This window comes from Dendroctonus ponderosae, unplaced genomic scaffold (assembly GCF_020466585.1).
Source record: "Dendroctonus ponderosae isolate FM_Combo_2020 unplaced genomic scaffold, Dpon_F_20191213v2 Dpon_F_20191213_5, whole genome shotgun sequence".
Lineage (NCBI taxonomy): Eukaryota > Metazoa > Arthropoda > Insecta > Coleoptera > Curculionidae > Dendroctonus > Dendroctonus ponderosae.
In genome coordinates, this window is record NW_026018715.1 from 8135277 (window position 1) to 8148300 (window position 13024).

The window sequence follows — 13024 nt, forward strand, 5'->3', positions numbered from 1 at the left end:
AAAAACACATTCAAACAGCAAAACATCCCAAGTGCCCCTCAAGCGTTTTTGACTCCAAACGCCTGACGAGATTCCTTTATATTCAGTTTTTTGGTATCCAAAAGCAGGCGTTTGGGTGTGATTTTTACCTGGGCGATTTTACTACCAAAAAGAAGCCCATATGGAGCACACTAGTTAACACTTCGGTTGGTTTTGTAAAATATTGCACGGGCGGTTTTGCTTCTAATCACTTCATATGGAAGAAGCGCGTTCCAAGTAGGGCTCGGAATCAAACTCGAATAATTCGAGTGTTTGAATATTCGAATATTCAAAAAGCGAATAATTATGTGTAGTCATAACTCGAATATTCGAATATTCGAATACTCGAATAATCGAATACTCGAATACACCAACATTATGAAACTCACAAGGTGCAAATATCTTTATGTGCACTTTGTATACTTTTATAAAATAAATGATTCCTATTGTACAAGCATTTAAACAAATACCCATATATTTACAAGCAAATGAAAATAATCATATTTACTCTCCTGCAAATGAATATAAAATTACGTCTCTGTGTTCTGGTGTCATCAACTTTTGCGCTGTGTTACAATTAATGTGCCGACAAAGGCACTTTTTTATCCGTTGCGGCTAGTTGCCAAAAATGATATGAGAAAACGATTTTTCTTCTTGGAAAACGGTGAACGGAAAACGATCACTCGAATAGCTAACGAATAGTCGAATATTCGAATACTCGAGGATTCAAATACTCGAATATTCGAATACTCGATTATTCGTTAGATATTCGAGTATTCGAATAATTTTACTATTCGAATAAACCRCTAAACGAATATTCRAAYTTAAGATTTAAAAAAATTCCGAGCCCTAGTTCCAAGCAACCCAATCAAAAAATTCAAACCAAAAARGACCTTTATACAGATCTCCCCAGATTGATTAGAAATCCTACCTGATTCACTAGTTTTTCCTTTCACACTGATTCCAAGTCCAGCTTTTTCAGAGTCGTGCACGGGAATGTTCAAAGTTAACATCTCGCGATGTTTCCAGGGGAAAACCATGGCACTGTCGCTTTTCTCCAGAGGCTAAAAATATCAGAAACAATTACAAGATCCGCATTTACAACCTGAGGTGTTTTTTAGTATTCTAAGAAGTTCTAGTAATGAAACGAAGTTAGGGAGGAGAGTCAAATGCATACCAAGACGTCACAAAGGAGAAGGAAAACAGGGACAGACACTACTTGAAATACAAACGAAAATTACATTGCTCAGGGTGGCAGCCTCTTGAAATTGCGAGACAATTTTAGCCACAGATCCGATCGGTTTTTCGAGCGGCGACCTGCTATGGAGCAGATGGCTCTGAGGTAAAGGAGGTATATTAGGTGGAATATCCCGATTACTCTCGCTACTGAACAGTTCTGCGGTTATCGGGTCTTCTCTTTCATCGGTTTCTTCGATGCCCTGTGTGCGAGAGAACATTTATTTTTACAAGTACAACGGCAATATGTAAAGCGACTAGAAGAAATTAAATTGTGTGTGATTTTTTGGTTGGTGTGTCGGATTTTTCCACAATCCACTTACAAGAACTCGAGGCAATCCATTGCTAGTTGTTCCGGTTACGGGCACGTCCTCCTGTCTGGATACTATAATTTTCACTTTGCTGCCTGGCACTACCTTTCTCAGGATTGCCACAGCTTCCGACTGGCTTTTCCCAGTCATTTCTTCTTCATTGACTTGAAGCAATCGGTCCCCGATTTTCAGTCTGCCGTCTTCAACTGCTGCACCCTAAATAAACACGTTTTTTTTTAACTGAAAATCCATCAAATATTCATCAGATCTGCAAGCCTTCTGAGTCGAGTTCTGCACAAAACGGCTACGGAAAATGGAAAACCTACGGGGTTTTGAAACGCTTTAGAATCGCCCTCTACACTTACCTCAGGAATGATATTTTTTATGTAAATAGGACAGTTTCCGCCAGCAGGATTGTCCCGGGTAGTTATGCTGAAGCCCAAACCCCTTGGGCCTTTTACAAGCTCGATCTCGATTTTTTTGCCGATTTTCCTGGTGTTGGCCGTCAGGAGACCTTTCAGGTTCTTGGATATCGCCGGCACTTTTTTGGTAGGAGACACTGTTGCAATTTTTGTATTTGTACTCTCTGCAAATCCCGAATAACTTGATCATTATTATGAAGAGCGAAATATGCTTGTTCTGCAAAAAGTTGCAGAATTCAGAGCAACTTATTTGCAAGATTAATCCATTGATAAAAAATGAAAAAATCGCATATCAGGACAAATGTCACAAGGTAAGTTTACTAACGTTTTTGTTCACATTCCACCATACCGTTGTTTTCCTTATCTGCTCGAAAACTCGGGTAGATGGGAGTGGGAGGTTTGCGTAAGCTCTCCAATCCGGAAGCCTTAACTACTTTCAGTCTTAATTCTGGAGATATCAGCGACAATTTAAATATTTCCTGGACCCTGCACGATTAAAAAAAACAGCAATTAACCAAGTGGGACAAAGGAGGCGTTCGGATCTCACCGTTGAAAAGGAATGTTTATCAAATTCTGCCCGTTAATTTCTACAATTCTATCGTAAATAGCCAGTCTTCCATCCCTATCTATTCTACCGCCCGGTTCAATTCCTTGCACCAGCAGTCCTCTGTCTTTCCCGGAACCATCGTAGTCGGGCACCACGTGAATACCCAAAGGTCCAGGTTGATTCCGTATCACAATAAAATCCGTTTTATCTGTAGGCCATGGCGTCGGGCTACTATTGGCTTGTCCTAGTGGTTCTCTTCGTCTGGCTTCTCGAGGCAACGATTTGCTGGTTTGCGATTTGGAGCTCGCCAGTTTTTCGGCTGCTTCCGCCCAACGATACCTAAATAGGGTGTAAATTGTATGTCGAAATTAATCGAAGGAGCATTATTGAACTTACCCGGGCCCGTCGCCTAAGAACTGCATGGATAGCCGGTTGATTCCGTCCCGAGCAATTCTTTTGAATCCGGTGGTGTCTTCCTCTTTGCAATCGTCTAACCAATCGGGGCTCCCATACCTGAAACAAATGTACTATAAACATTTTCTGTAGGAAACTTTGTAGATGAATCTAAAGGTTTTAGATCGTGTTTGCAGCATGTAGTTACACTAAACGCATAAAAATAATCAAAAGGGTAAACAGGAGGTTCTGATCTAGAAGAACAGTCTTCAATTGAATTTTTTGCTGATGACACTGATCTAATGGGTAAAATGAAATGACAAAGATCTCACATGGATTGTAATTCAGAAAATCAACCGTTTCTGAAATAAGCACGTTTTTTTTGTTCGGATCCATTAGTCATGAAGTACCTACATACATTTTTGCCTAGAATGTTCGAGAATATTGAAAAAGAAGGCAAAATCTCAATTAAGAACCACCATTTTCCTACTGGATTCTTTAGCGCAATGAAATTAAAGATGCGTCTGTACCGAGTTTCCGATATCTGCAATATTCTTTAATAACCAGATATTACTAAATTTGAGAACGGTAATTTTTCCTTTCAAAATACCAGGAAAATTATCTTTTTTGGCTATTAATACATGGTCAGATGACTCTAATCTTACACAAAACGCACTCTTTAACAGACAGAGATTCAAATGACAACATAGTTTTCCAAGAAAAAATAATAATTCAATATTCATTGTGCAATAAAAATGTTAGTAAAAACACGAAATTTTCCATTAGTTTAAGCACATCTTGTGACTTGAAGATTTTAGGGCAGAATTTGCCACTTGCCGACTTTAGCTAAGCTTCTTAACATAAGGTGCTTTTCATCATCATAGTGATTTTCTACATATTTAGGTTCCGGATCAATAGATTTCGAACAAAAAGACTTTTCCTTGTCGTCTTCGTTCTCTGCACTTTGCTAGACAGAAAAGGTTAAAAATGTATCATATTTTTGACCTACCAATGGAACATCGAAATGTTCGCTGTAGTTATTGATTTTTTCAAAAAAAAAGTTCTACAACAGTTTTAGCAAACAAAGTGATAAAAGAGATACAAATGAAAAATACATTGTTCCAAAAGAATAAGGTTTCACGACAAGAATCAAGGTGAAAAAACGTAATGAGTAATATTAAGCTACAAAGAGGGCAAATATCTAGAAGAATGGACAGACAAAAACGTTCATTACTGGTAGGGATTGAAATGCGACCCTCCAAACAAAGCAATGCTGAAAATACTCCAAAAAAATAAATGTTTCGAAGGCACGAAGTGAGTTGGAAAAAGTTACTAAAAAGCAACACTTTTAAGCTGTAAGCAGAAAAACAACTGGACAACAAGACAAAAATGTCTATCACCTGAAGCCCAAGTTACAAACTGGCAAGTTATAAATTGCTCAAAAGTTTGTTACTTTTTATTGACCCGATAAATCACATTTTGACTCCTCTACCTTAAAGGGTTGTAACTAGTTAACAGTTAAAGTTAAAAACAGGTCGGACGAATTTTGAAAATCTCGAAAACCCTTTATATAAATCTATTGAAATTATAGGGAAAATGTCTCTTACCCTGAGCTGGGTGGCTCTAAAATAAGGGGCGCAGCGCTCCATCGCTTAGTGTTATCAGATGGAGCAGGAGGGCCTGCAGGAAGCTGATTAAGCGTCGGTTCACTGCCTCGTCTCACTTGCAGGCTGGGAACACCCGAAGCGATTTGCTCACCAGTTACTTCGATGTCCGTCCTGCTGTATACAGGCCCGTATTTATGCTCACCATCCTGAAAAACATAACTTAACAATTGGAAACTGTATGCTACTGTCTTCGAATCGCAATTTTTTATTTTTTAAAAGACGTTTCTTCTCTGTAGTGCTTCTAAAAGACTTAACAAAATATGGCTTGCTGAAAGGGATTAAAAACAATGAATATTTTCGTGTCTTTTGTTAATCCAGCCAAGTAGTTAAGCTGTGTTTATAGACTTTTCTATATTAGTAATAGTCGAGAAGTATGTATATCGAAGTTGGTGATGGTATTTTTGAAGCAAAACGTTATAGTTTTCAGAGACATCGCCTCAAAAGATCAAGTTCAAAACACAGTGCTAACATGGTTTTCAGCATTATTGAACGTAATTAACTTTTACGTAGATTTTTTACTTCGGACTATTGCAGCTTTTTGAACTATTGCGGATACTCTCCGTGTTAGTACAAATTATTATTATTATTTAATTGCAACCTTTGTTAGTAACAACGCAAGCCACTATTGACAAAAATTTCGTTACTGCTCAATAGCAGCAATTTTTGTGCAATCACAAAAATTAATTTAAAATGTTGTTTTCTATTGCCAACTTTGATTAAATCGTGAACTAATTTTAAAATATTTAAAGAACATATTTTCTGGATTAACGTTTATCGCGTTGTTCAGTGTTTCTGAATTTGTAAACAATACAACATAAGATCAGTTCAGCAAATGTACCCGAAGCATCATTTACAAACATCGGAAAAGTCCGCATTATATGTGTATAAAACTGCATAATTAAGTTGCCATAAAAAATTGCACACATTTCAAGCAAAAGTTTATTTAAAAGAGAAATAAAAATGCTCCTTATTGGCCTGGAACCCTACCAACTCGACGGTTATTTTAATATGCACTAAATATACAATTATTGTATTATTTTGTATTAACGCAATTTCACTTTGTTATATCGTTGTAATAATTTCGAAATAGTTAGGAAAAAAATTTAAGTTTGGAATAAAAGATAAAAACAAACATTTGACCAAATTTCAAGCTTTCTAGCCAACGTCTATTTAAAAACAAAATTTCCATTATCCTGAAACTGTCCCAACTCGAAGATTTCACTTTGTTCTATCTTTGTAACAATTTCGAAATACAAATATATTTTTATTATTGTTATTATTATCTACATCTTCCCCTGATACAACCTGTATATAAAACCAACGCAACCAAATCGGGATTTTAAAAGGATTTTTAATAAGATTATACAATAGAACTAAGTAAAATAAATTGGAATAAATTCGATTTTAAACAACAAAAAAAAATGCGTGTCAACTAGAAGTTGCGAGGTTTAATATCGATTTTAAACATGGATTTTTAACAACGAACTTAAGCATCCACAATTAAAAAATAATGAAAATAAGACTAAATGAATGAATAATGAAAAAATAGTTATGGCATTTATTCCAGAATTTAATAAAGTCGTAAATTTATTATCTTGAGATGAATTCTACATACTACATATTATTAGTGAAAATGCTTTTGATAATTGTCACATAATTAATTTACTGGGACCTTTATAAAAAAACCGACTAAAAATATTGGACAATTTGCCAAAAAATATGAAATTTTAGAGCAATTATTGCTCTATAATGTTACGTAAAAACGTAGAAAACGCTCAAATACATCAATTTTTCCTTCAAGGGCACAACTTTTGTCCTATGCTTTCAACACTCTAATTTCAAACTCTCTGTAGGGTTACCCTTATTTAAGGGTAACTTTAACTGAACTCTGTTCGAACGCGTTCGAGGGTTTTCTGCGTTCTTATAGAAAAACTTGAAAAAGCGAAAAGGAAACTTGTAATTGGCCCACGTTGTATGATTATTTATATTTAAATATTTAACTTCATAATTTCCTAATCCAACCTTTTCCAGATACCTATTTACCACAAAACGGCAAAATCGGTAGATCTGGAACCCAGAAAACAGTTCAAAATGAATGTTATTTACTAATTAGAATTTCTTTAACAATCCGAGTTTTCAACTAGAAAATTTATGAATTGATTACGGTGGGACGATTTGATAAAAAAATCCGTTTTTATATAAAAACCCTTTGTATTATCAATAAATAACAGCGAACGTGGGGAATAATCTTAACATCAACCCTAAAAAGACGGAAGTTTTTTTAGGGTGAGAGACTATGGAATTATCTGGTTGATCGTTTGAGAATACGGATTGGAACCGATATTTTTGGTTTTTTCTGACTGTAGCTTTGTTTCTAGTTCAAGGAAATATGGGTTGGCTGAAATGCGATAACATGTATAAATTATATGCATTGATTTTCTTTAAAAAAATATTAGATTGTAAGGAGCCTGCATATTTGGATAAAATAATAGAATTTAGCGCAGATGTTCATAGCTTGAACCTAAGGTGCCTTACAACTATTACGGTACCTAAATAGAGCTTCTCCGTTTCAAAGAAGTTTCTCGTATCGTGCTGTAAACATGAACTAAACTTCACCACCTGTGTTCCGTACGTATGTATCATTTATAATTATTATTATTAAATATTGCCATTGACTCTTGAAATTGTAGCAAAAACTCAGCAACTTACATGAAAAATATCTGGACTGCCAGTCCCTACTGAACTACCGCTTGCTCCATCTCCGCCCCCATGGTGAATATGAGAACCATCTCCATCCTCAAAACTAGCCAATATCTGTTCTCGGTCGTCAGCTACGTCGCTGAGTCGGTCATCTGGATCCAAAATGCCGCCGCCCTGCGATTGGAGATTGTGCACCGACACCCAAGCTTCTGGAGTCTGCAAAAAAATCGGAATTTAGTTGCAAGTACGGAATTTGCAAAGCGTGACAGAACTCGATAGTTCATTAAGCAAACTCGCTTGATAATTCAAATTGCTTTTTGCAAGACCCGATAATAGGAAACAGTCATTATTTTTATTAGCGGACTAAAAGTATTCATAAAAAATAAATTTCAAGACTTCCAGTGGTTTTCCAAGTTTCCGTTCCCTTCTTTCTTAAACAAGGGTTTAAAAGAATGAAAATTCTATTAAGTCATCTGAACACAGTTCGCCCGGTATATTACATTAAAAAGTGTACTTAATCATTGCGTGATTTACACTGACTTGATAACAATAATGCAAAGCCTGATTCGCCTGACCACGCTCATTTGCGCCAACTAATAAACGCATAAAAAATGTAATAAAATACAAAAAACTCAAACCGCTACCATTGAACAACTGTTCTTCGCGGATAGTCTAATTTTCGGATTTCATCAGATTAATTAGCAGGCGGAAAAGACGACAAGCGCATTCTCTTCAGTCTCATTCAAATCGTGTGAAATGTCCAGGTAATTGTACAGATTGCTATGGGATAAACTGCGTATTACACAACATGCAGTGAGAAAATTCCGCATGAAATGAAAATTCAAAGTAGAAATCTTATCCAAAAGAAGTAACAGCCAGTAAAAACAGCCTGACGAACCAGTTTTGAAACACTCAGCGTCAAATTGCGGTTAGTTGGAATTCCTTAGAAGACTTTTGCCACCCTCTGACCTGCCTTTCGTGTCAATTATGAGAAAGTATATGAAGAATTTCAATCGGTCGGAATGAGTTTAGGTGCGCCGACACGTTACTAGATACAGAGCGTTTTGCAGTTCGAGTACCACTCCTAGTACAATGCCCAACGATTTAATTGACCTACATACAGGGTCTTCCGGTAGTACATCGCACAATGTGAAAAAAAGTTCTTCTTCGAAAACCTAATATCTGAAGATTGGGCCAAGAGATTTGGATGAAATTTGGCGCCAGTATACTTGACCTAATGTGGAATAAAGGAAAAATTATAAGACCTAAAAATAATTTCCACACCCGGCAAATTCATGAGGAAATATGGCATTTTACACTGTTTGCTCATAGCAAGTCAATCATACTTTATAGCAAGTGAACTTTTTTTGCACAAACAATGTTGGTTATGTATTTTAATCTGCTGAACTCAAAGCTAAGCAAAAAAAGCGTCTTCATTATGATTTTTCCGAAAAAGTCGATTAAACTCTGAAAAACGTGATTTTTTGTGGTAAAATGACAATTATTTTATTTTGTTAAACTCCTCAGTATTCATATATAATTTTTATTCCCAATCAAGTATTTTTAAATAAGACTAATAAACATCAAATTGTTTTCCGATTCAATTGCGGAAAACCCGAGAAATTACGGATTTTATCAGTTTTCTGGTTTGAACATGGACGGTTTTAGGCTGCTGCAGTCTTTCAGATAAAAAGATCTAACTTCTTAAGTAAATCCAGTAAAAACGGAAAAGACTCTAAATCCGATACAAAACACTTGGCTCTAAACTCTCGCAAAATTGCATTAAAATCACGCTAAATCTTGATTTTTGCGACCTTCGTGAACTTTGGTCTCAACATGGGCGATTTTGCGCTACAGCAGTCTTTCAGATAAAAAAAATTCTAACTTCTTAATTAAATCAAGTGAAAACTCAGAATCTCTAAATTTTATAGAAAATACTTGAGTCGAAACTCTCGCAAAATTGCATTAAAATCACACTAAATCCTGATTTTTGCTACCTTCGTGAACTTTGGTCTGAACATGGACGGTTCTGCGCTACTGCAGTCTTTCAGCAAAAAAAATCTAATTTCTTAACTAAATCCAGTAAAAACGGAAAAACTCTAAATTTGATAGAAAACACTTGAGTCTAAATACTCTCAAAATTGCACTGATGTCACACTAAATCCTTATTTTTCCGACCATCGTGAACTTTGTTCTGAACATGGACGATTTTGCGCTACAGCAGTCTTTCAGATAAAAAAATTCTAACTTCTTAATTAAATCCAGTAAGAACTCAAAATCTCTCGCAAAATTGTATTAAAATCACACTAAATCCTGATGCGCTACTGCACTTTCAGATAAAAAAAATTCTAACTTCTTAACTAAATCCTAAATTGCTAAATCCTAAAAGCTAAATTGTATTAAAATCAGATTAAATCTTGATTTTTGCGACCTTTGTTAACTTTGGTCTGAACATGGATGGTTCTGCGCTACTGCAGTCTTTCAGGTAAAAAAATCTAACTTCTTAACTAAATCCAGTAAAAACGAAAACACTCTAAGTTCGATAGAAAACACTTGAGTCCAAACACTCTCAAAATTGCACTAATATCACACTAAATCCTGATTTTTACGACCTTCGTGAACTTTAATAATAAAAAGATCTAACTTCTTAACTAAATCCAGTAAAAACAAAAAAACTCTAAATTCGATTGAAAACACTTGATGTCTATACACTCTCAATATTGCACTAATATCACACTAAATCCTGATTTTTACGACCATCGTGAATTTTGTTCTGAACATGGACTATTTTGCGCTACAGCAGTCTTTCAGATAAAAAAAATTACCAGCTTCTTAATGAAATTCAGTAAGAACTCAAAATCTCTAAATTTCATAGAAAACACTTGAGTCTAAGCTCTAGCAAAATTGCATTAAAATCACGCTAAATCCTGATTTTTTGCGACCTTCAGGAACTTTGGTCTGAACATGGACGGTTTTGCGCTACTGCAGTCTTTCAGATAAAAAAAAATTCTGACTTCTTAACTGAATCCAATAAAAACTGAAAACCCTAAATTCAATAAAAAACACTCGAGTCTTGAACACATTCGAAATTGCATTAAAATCACACTAACTGCTGATTATTGCGAGCTTTGCGAATTTTGCTCAAAACATAGACGGTTTTACGCTACTGCAGTCTTTCAGATAAAAAATTCTAACTTCTTAATTAAATCCAGTAAAAACTGAAAAACTCTAAATTCAATAGAAAACACTCGCAAAATTGAATTAAAATCACACTAAATCCTGATTTTTGCGAGCTTTACGAATTACTATTACCTAGTACCATTCAAGCTATCAGAGGCTGGCGTACCATCGCCCCTGTATACCAGGCAAACAAACATAGTTATCTGTCGTTGAAAACAAAGAACTACTTTAGAAAAACTCATTAGCACATCCTTTGAAATTACCAGTGCCATCCACCTGCGTCTCAGCAGCAATTTCAGTTTGTTTTGTCTGATTAATTTAAGGTGGCACCCAACGGATATCCGGTGCTAAGGTGGAGCAATTTGTATGCAAACAGGCTTATCGAAACAGGTTCCATCCTATCCATACCCTATATTAGGTGCGTATAATACACGTTGCTTGATTACTAATAATAATTGCTTGGAAAACGCTAGATCTGGTATAGGAATTCGCCAGGTGAACCGATTAGAAATTTAATAAAGCAAACAATTATTAAACACATTTGGCATTAAAAGCCATTCACTGTTGCTTCGATGTATGTAGTAGGTACGTACTTTCAATGTAAATTGATTAAACTCGTTCCATTAGCTAATTGAAGCAAAACGTTCGGCTTCGTTTCGGTTTCTTCTTGCTACTCAAACCTAAATCAGTACAAAAAACGATTGAGTAAGTTAAAAAATGTCATGCAAAGTGGCGCTTTATTACCGTGTTTAGGAACCCGAAAATGTGTTTTCCATGGCAGGTCGTCTTCAAGGCCGCATCAAGCAGACCTTAACGTTTTTCACGCCATATTGCCTAAGACGCTTTTTGCAAACGTAATTTTTTACAAAAGTGTCACGGTTCGGAAATTCTTCATATGACTGGGTGGCGGTGTTAACCGACAAAGTCGAGTTCTTCAACACCAAAACGCCTTGGAGGTGACTTGGCCATTTCACTTTCGTCCGAATTATCCATAAATCCGCAGTTTGCTGAACAGTACCAATACGTCTTCTGCGTCTTCACTTGGCTTTAACGCAAGCACGATTTTTCAATGTAAATCAAACTCGCCAAGAGAAATAAATCAATCCTAAGTGAAAGGGAAAATTCGACTATTGACTGCCGAAGCAGCTTCAGGGTTTCAGCGGCTTCATTGATCACTTTCTTTTCAAGGACTCTGCAACATCTGACGAAGAATTGCTTAAATGCTTCCTAACAATCTACTTTCTTCATAGAAAAAACCTCATTATCGACGCGTTTTGCACGTTAATCCGCTTAATTGGGGGCTGATTAATAGACGCTCGTTGATTGCCGGCAATTGGAACTTTCTGATAGCGAATTTAATTGATTGCTAAGCAATTTTAAGGTCGTTTGCCAAATCACCATAATCAGGCGTTTCCGTTTGTTTATTGCAATTAAAACTGAGAAATTGAGAAAAAATAATTATATTAAGCTAGTCATTTTTTTTACTTCTGTTACAATTAACACAGACCACCGAAAAGAAATTAGGTCAGACCCACAAAATAATGTCGTACGTTACTGTGCTGTTGCTCAGGAACCTCCAAAATACTCCCGAAAATTGGCACGAAAATCCAGCATCGTTTTGCTCGAGTAAACTTTCCCGGCGAATTGTGGGGGTTGAGAAAGTTCCTAATTCGGAACATTTTTTCCGGAACATCGATGTTTCACTCTTGTTCGGACAAGACATACTAGATCTTGGATGCATCGCCTGAAATGCTCTAGAAGTCGGGATAATCCTTTTAAGGATTTAGATCGTCCGCCTCAATCGATACAATTTACATGACTTCCTATGTAATTTACTAAATACACGACTTGATCGGCGAAAACTGTTTTAAATTGCTGTTAAGCAATATTGCGTTTGGCCTTTGTCTCTAATGTTTGATTTTACTTTTGTGCCCGTGTCACTTCTATTTTATATTAACCACAAATAAAATTATTTTTTCTATTTATTATTTTTTTTTAATTAATGATGGCTTAAATATGGATGAAACGTTGACCCCACAAAAAATGATTTTTGTCGCTATCAACGCGATATACCAGTATGATCTTGGGATTAGACCAAAATCACTCACTGATTTTCGAAAAACTTTAAAAATCCCCTGGGGGTAAACAGCAGATTTTACATCCACAATTAAGAACTTGTGTAGCTCTAGTTTTAGGTAGTCTTCGTTGATTACGGCCCGAAGCTTTAAAGTATCACATTTTACAGAAGATGAGGTTGAAAGTTATTGGGGATGAGTCTGTTATAGTCTTTATAAAAGAAACTTCAGAGATTTGATCATGAAGGTTTTGGAACATGAATTGTCTTCTTCGTGCTAAACTCCTGCTTCTTCCAAAGAAACAAAAATCACTTCACATCTGAGCCTCGTCCATCTATCTATTTATCTAATTTTCATAACATGTGTGAGGAAATTCGGTCAGTTTTGACCCAGAAAGCAAATTTGAATAGAATGATAAATGAATTCTTGAAAGAATGATGATGAAAGACATTGAGGTACAAGATTATGCCAAAAT

At 35.8% G+C, this 13024-nt stretch overlaps 1 protein-coding gene across 12 annotated transcripts in view; it reads right to left on the reverse strand.

The window, feature by feature from the left end:
* LOC109539593 (partitioning defective 3 homolog) overlaps positions 1-13024 on the reverse strand; it is a 58430-nt gene that overhangs the window by 14934 nt on the left and 30472 nt on the right. For 10 of the 12 annotated variants that reach the window (XM_048666734.1, XM_048666726.1, XM_048666727.1 and 7 more), the window contains 9 exons: positions 7304-7510; positions 4535-4740; positions 2931-3047; positions 2535-2873; positions 2313-2473; positions 1931-2151; positions 1578-1781; positions 1260-1457; positions 950-1082 (listed from right to left, as the gene is read on the reverse strand). In XM_048666734.1, the coding sequence (XP_048522691.1) occupies positions 950-1082; positions 1260-1457; positions 1578-1781; positions 1931-2151; positions 2313-2473; positions 2535-2873; positions 2931-3047; positions 4535-4740; positions 7304-7510 (1786 nt within the window). The remainder of the gene's footprint in view (positions 1-949; positions 1083-1259; positions 1458-1577; positions 1782-1930; positions 2152-2312; positions 2474-2534; positions 2874-2930; positions 3048-4534; positions 4741-7303; positions 7511-13024) is intronic. The other 2 variants (XM_048666730.1, XM_048666735.1) reach the window with 2 other exon arrangements.